This window comes from Mesoplodon bidens, assembly GCF_964165515.1.
Source record: "Mesoplodon bidens genome assembly, chromosome: 15".
Lineage (NCBI taxonomy): Eukaryota > Metazoa > Chordata > Mammalia > Artiodactyla > Ziphiidae > Mesoplodon > Mesoplodon bidens.
Window position 1 is genome coordinate 71648052 of NC_138171.1, and position 6110 is coordinate 71654161.

Genomic DNA, 6110 nt, shown 5'->3' on the forward strand with positions numbered 1-6110 from the left:
GACACTGGTTCACAGCTCTGGGAGGTGGGCCGGACGAGATGGAGGCTCAGAGGGCCACACCCAGGTGTCCTCAGAGCCCCTGGAGGGCTGGTCCCCACTCTCCGTGTTCTGATTCAGCAGGACGAGGATGCGGGGCCGCGCTTGGAGAAGCACTGCTCGGGGCAGCTACCCAAGCCCACACCCTCGTAAGCAGAGGGTCTGAAGTTAAATCCACGTTTTCTGTGCCCCAGCCCGTTCTCTTCCGCACGCAGAGCCGTGAGGCCAAGACGCTGAGACAGTCTGAAAACAACCCCCAAAGAAGAGAACAGCCCTCAACTTCCTCGCTCCAGAGGCTGACAGCAGCGTCTGACATCTGGACACTGTAGACAGGTCCCCAACCCAGACCTGTGTCTTTGTCATGCTGACCTTTTGTTCATAAATTCTTAGAGGGAGCCCTGTATTTAATGCGACAGCTGGGTCTTTGGGGCAGAGTGGGCTGCTCTCAGCACACGGTCTGGATGTCACCGGAGTTCAGAGGGGCATCTGAAGAAGGGATTATGTAAATCACTCCTGACAAAGCCGTGCGCTCAGCCTGGCTATGCCTGTAACACGCTGGGCGCAGAAGTAGTCAAAGCCACATTGAGAGCACTTCAGATGATTTTCTAGTAGCTGCGACAGAAGCTCTCAGGACCACTGTCCTCACGCTGCCGAGCGCCAAGTCCCTCCTCGTTGAGGCCTCTGAGTAGAAGCTTCTCCCGAGACCTGCGGACCAGGTGCAGCCATCCAGGTGCCTGAAGAGCACTTCCAACTTGTGAAAACAGGCGAGATACTCCCATGTGCAGCAAAGGAGGCGTTCCCGTCCCTTCCGACTTGAGGAGGGGCTGAGAGGCTCCACCCCCTCCCTCATCACTCAGCCTGGAACTCCCACCAGTGCTCCGGCAGCTGGGACGGGCCGGACCCAGGGCGGCCCTTCCACCACCCGGAGGAGAAGGTCCCTGAGACCCAGCCAGGGTCCAGCTCTGCGTGGCTTGTGATCGTGTGCAGCGGAGCACTGGGCCTGATGCTGGACGTTTAATCAACAGACCCAAAATAGGTCCCACATTTATATCCTACAGGGAAGGAACAGGTGAGCTGGAAACATCGTATGAATGGCCTTCATTCCCACCCCTTTTACTCAGTGAGACCGTGGCCCTGGGTGTTCTCTCCCGGTGGAGAAATGTAGAGGCTGGTCCCCTTCAGGCATACCTTTAGTGCCATGGGGAGAGGACAGGTCTGGGGGCCCAGCGGGCACAGCCACTTCCCGCCCGGGGGCCACCAGGCTGCCCCCCTGAGCAGAGAGACCTCCGATTGGTTTTCCAGATGTTCCTCCCAGACTCTCCCTGTAGCCCTCCTGAGGGCACAGTGAATTCCACACACGTGGCCCCTGGTTGCCTGCCTCTCTGTAATGTCATTCAATTAAAAGTTGCATCAGTGCCTTTTAGAATTACCTGGAGAGCCTTCAAAACATTCAGATGCCTGGGGCACCTCCAGACCAAGTAACTCAGAGTGTGCGGGACGGGCCTGGGCTCCCAGGGGATGCCAGCAGACAGCCAGGGGTCAAGTTCCCACACTGCAGAGGGTGCCTGGCTCTCTGGGAACGAGTTCCTCAAAGCCAGGGCTATGTCAGACACACCCCCCACCACGTCCCAGGCTGCAGTGGGGATGGGACCTCCGCTTCCACGGTCAGCCTCAGCGGGGTCTGCACCCAGCCTCTCACATCCTAGCAGCTCCCGTGTCTCAGGAGTAACGCCTGCCCCTCCCAGCTCACCCACACTGATGAAGGGGGTCCACTGCCGAAGTCAGCGTGCTCGGGGCAAACACACACACACCCAGGAGCTCTGAACTACCAAGATCCCTGGTTGGGGGTGATAATAATAGTGATCACATATAGTGCTTATGGGTGCCAAACACTGTTGTAACTGCTTCCCATGTGTCGGCTTATTTAGCCCACGTGACAGCCCATGTGCCATAGCGCCAAGACGGATGCCACTTTACAGAGAGGTTGAGTAACTTGCTCAGGGTCACACAGCAGGGAGGCAGTGGAGTGGGGATTCCGACCAAGGCAGTCACCTTAATCTACCCTGCCTTCAAAACCACCTCTGTTCCAACCTTGCCTCCCCCTCACACACCACCAGCTGAACCAAACCCCTGGCAAGTCAGCCACGTGGCGTTTTCCTGACTTTGAGGACAAACCTCCGCATTGACCCTGGATGTCCCCACCTCTCGTTCTTCACGTCTGTGAGGCTTTGTCATTATGAGGACGCTGTGTCAAGGACAGTGATGCTTGGTATCAACTCAACTTTGTTTCCTCATTTTAGTAATTTTTCAAAGCTAAGGCATCCTGCTCCCAACCTGGACCTCAGGTTCAAGGTGCGAGGGGACTTGAGAGTGAGGTAGGGAAATGGGACAGCACAGGAGAGTGTCCATCTCAGGACAAGCCCATCTTGCCTGAGGGCCCGTGTCCCCGCCCTCCATGTCCACTGCAGGAGAAAGACCCGTGTCCGTGTGCCCACCCACTGGAGAAGTCACTACTGTGGGGTGGCCCGCATCTCAGCTGCCTCTCTGATTCCTCTATAAACACGGAATCTGGGGACCTTATTTGTGCAAACACTATGATTCCCTGCTAGCGGCCTCCGATACGCCGGATTTCAGTTTAATCTGGGAGCCCCTTCCTGATGTACCAGAGGCTTTCAGGACTGATCTGGGGCTCAAGGAGGCCACCGCCCACAGAGGCGGGGCACCCAAGGTCCGGCACCCCACAATTTTCCAGGGCAAATCCCCACTTCAAGAACTCTGCTGTGCCCTGTGCCGACTAGCAGAGACGGCTGGGACTGGGGGCTGCTTGGTGGGTGTCCAGCAGGGATGGTCCAGCCTGGGGGTGTGAACTCGCATTCTCCACAGTTTAGGAGGAGAAGGAGACCCAGGGAGGACCCGCGACCCTTCCTGACCACCCCTCCCAGGCACATTTCAGATATCTGGGTGCAGACCCCTCCTCCGGAGAAGCCGAGTCGCGAGGCGGTTTCCTGGCGTCTGAGTCTAGTGCTCTCCGCCGTCGTCCCTGCCGGCCCGCGCACGGAGCACCTGGGTCAGAGGCTGGCCTTCTCCTGTGGCATCTCTGCTTCCGCGTGTCCATTTCCCACCTCAACCCCCAGTCCCACCAAAATCCAATGGAAAAGGTCGCGAGATCCGCGGCTGTGCGGGGTGCGGGGAGGGAGCGATGGGGGCCCGGGCAGACGTGGAACTCCCCGCGACGCCAGCAGGAGCCTCGGGCTCTGCCCATAAAAAGAGTTTCAGGCGGAACAGACCCTGCGGGTCTTCAGAGCATGAACGGGGCAGGGGCGGGGTTGGAGATGGGAGGATGTCAGCGCCGGCTATTGGCTCTGTGCGCACAGGTGAGTCCCCGCCATCCCGGGGGCCTCAGGACCCAAACGGAGGACTCCAGGCCCCCCTGCCCTCGCGGCTGCGGGTCCCGGAGAGCAGAGCAGGGGAGAAGGTGGCAAAGGGCCGGAGAAGACGGTGTCTGCGTGGGGCGGGGCTGGGCGCGGGGGGGCGGGAGCGCCCAGCCTTGGGCGGAGCAGGGAAAGGCGCGCGTCTGCCCCGCAGCCCCGCCGGTCTCCGGGGCGCAGCGCCGTCCGCGCCCGCTCCGCCGCGCCGCCGCCGCCTTCCCGGGATGAGCGCTCCCCCGACGCCACCTCCCGGGGGCGAGGAAAGACTCGAGACGGCCTGGACCCCCCGGCGACCAACGCCAGCGGCACCCGGCGACGACGGAGGAGGAGGCGGCGGCGGCGGGGACCGGGGGCGCGGGGGCGGCGGACACGGTAGCCATCCAGTGCGTCTCCGCGCTGGTGTGCGTGGTGGGCAGCGCCCTGGTCATCTTCGTGATCCTCCGCTACGCCAAGATGAAGACGGCCACCAACATCTACTTACTGAACCTGGCTGTGGCCGACGAGCTCTTCATGCTGAGCGTGCCCTTCGTGGCCTCGTCGGCCGCCCTGCGCCACTGGCCCTTCGGCCCGGCGCTGTGCCGCGCGGTGCTCAGCGTGGACGGCCTCAACTCATTCCCCAACGTCTTCTGCTTGGGCGTGCTCAGCGTGGACCGCTACCTGGCTGTGGTGCACCCGCTGCGCGCTGCCACCTGCCGCCGGCCCGGCGTGGCCAGACTGGTCAGCAGGTGTGTGGCTATGGGCGCTGGCGCTGCCGGCCGGCTGGCAGCAGCCGAAGCGCTCTGAGAAGATCACGTGGCTGGTGCTGATGGTGGCGGCCGTCTTCGTGCTCTGCTGGCTGCCTTTCTACGCGGTGCAGCTGCTGGACCTCTCTGTGACGGGCCTGGATGCCACCGTCCACCACGTGTCCCTCATCCTCAGCCACGCCAACAGCTACGCCAACCCCATCCTCTATGGCTTCCTCTCTGACAACTTCCGCCGGTCCTTCCAGCGGGTTCTCTGCCTGCGCTGCCGTCTCCTGGATGCCTCTGGCGGTGCAGACCAAGAGCCACTGGACTACTGTGCCACTGCCCTCAAGAGCAGAGGGGGCGCAGGAGCCGCATGCCCCCCACTCCCCTGCCAGCAGGAGCCCAGGCAACTAGAACCCAGCCGCAAGCAGGTCCCCCTCACCAGGACCACCACCTTCTGAGATGCCCTCACCACCCACCCAGTGTGGCCACCTCCAAGGGATCTGCACCACCCTACAGCCCAGCAGACCGCCCGTGCTGGATGCTCCCCTGAGAACCACCACCTTCCTCCACAGGCACCTGCTTCCCGCAGTCTTCGTGCAGCCCCAAGAGCATCAGAGCCCCTCAGCTCAGGCTTCCCCTCTCCCCAGGATGCTGGCTTTCAGAAAGATGCTTCCATGGGGGTAGGACCCTCTGAGACCTGATCTAGGACGTGAATCATTCCTGAAACTCTGGCTGTTTTTTGAGGAGGGAGAAGGCAGGATGCCAGGGAGGAGTGGCCACCTGCATGTGACTTGTTACAGCAGCTCTGCCTGCGAGAGGGCTGTCCAGAGGGTGGAGGGAGCCGGCACCCCTGCTCTGCGCAGACTCTCTCTGCCTGTGGTGGGGACACAGCGTGTTTGGAAAGAGGGGAAGGAAGGGAGATGCCTCCCAGTGCTCTCCCTTTGCTGCTGTTCTGGGGCCCTTGTGCAGAGATTTGTGTGTGACAGCCTGGGGCCCAGACTCTGTCACCCCCTGACCACTTCCCCGGCCCAATGCCTGCTTGCAATCACAAGTGTCACCCTGGTGGTCCTGGGCCGGTAGCAGGCTTTTTGTGAGTAGAAAAGGTTTAGAGAGACCTGGAGTGGGGTTTATTACGAGGCATGAAACCAGGTCCATAATAAAGAAGCGGAGAGGATAAGGCTCATCTAGCTCCAATGATGGGATTTCTTGCCCCCTCCCTCTGGGTGGGAGGGGAGCAAGGGAAGGCGAAAGAAGACCAGAGAAGACAGATGGAAATCAGCCCGGATTTTGAATGGAGGAAGCAACTCTATCACCGCTGTTAAAAAAAAAGTCGATATTCAGGAAAACATCAGCCAGATGTAGCTAATAAACAAATGTAGGCTGAACACAGTAAAAGGCCATAATTTTTTGCCTGATGTTCATGCAAGGATAAATTATGTTTCCCCAAAGGACAAAACTGGCCTAAGAGGAGCTTTGATCCTGCTTTCTGCCAGAAGTGGAGGCGGGGGCTGCGGAGATGCGGGTAGGGCTTCTGTGGGAGGCTGGACGGCAAGCGGGCTGTTCTGTGTGCAGGGAGCGCCACAGGGGCCCCAGCTCAGCTCAGCCAAGGACACTCATGGCTTTGGCTGGGGGGTCCTGACGGTGAGAGGAAGATACTGGGGCGGGCGGGGAGCAGGGCCTCTGAGGAGAGGCCCGTCCGCTCACCCGAGGGTCAGGCTTGTGGAGCTCACGGCTTCCTGGCAGGGCGGCTTCAAGAGAAAACGTCCTGGGCCTGACTTGGTCCAGGACCTGCCAGATTCATGTCTCCTCTGGCAGCCTGCAGGCTCCAAGGTGGGCACAGGGGGCTGCTGGGGAGCTAAAGAAGGCTGAGGCAGGGCCCAGAGGGTAGGGCAAGGCCAGAGGGGACGCCCCACTTCCA

The 6110-nt window shown here is 60.8% G+C and overlaps 1 protein-coding gene across 1 annotated transcript; it reads left to right on the plus strand.

The window, feature by feature from the left end:
- Positions 1-3688: 3688 nt before the first annotated feature.
- On the plus strand, positions 3689-4907 carry SSTR4 (somatostatin receptor 4; the record flags this gene model as incomplete). The annotated part of the gene is given in 4 exon segments (XM_081255183.1): positions 3689-3745; positions 3748-3769; positions 3772-4169; positions 4213-4907. Coding segments are annotated over 4 exon segments (915 nt in total). The 3' UTR covers positions 4651-4907.
- Positions 4908-6110: the final 1203 nt, after the last annotated feature.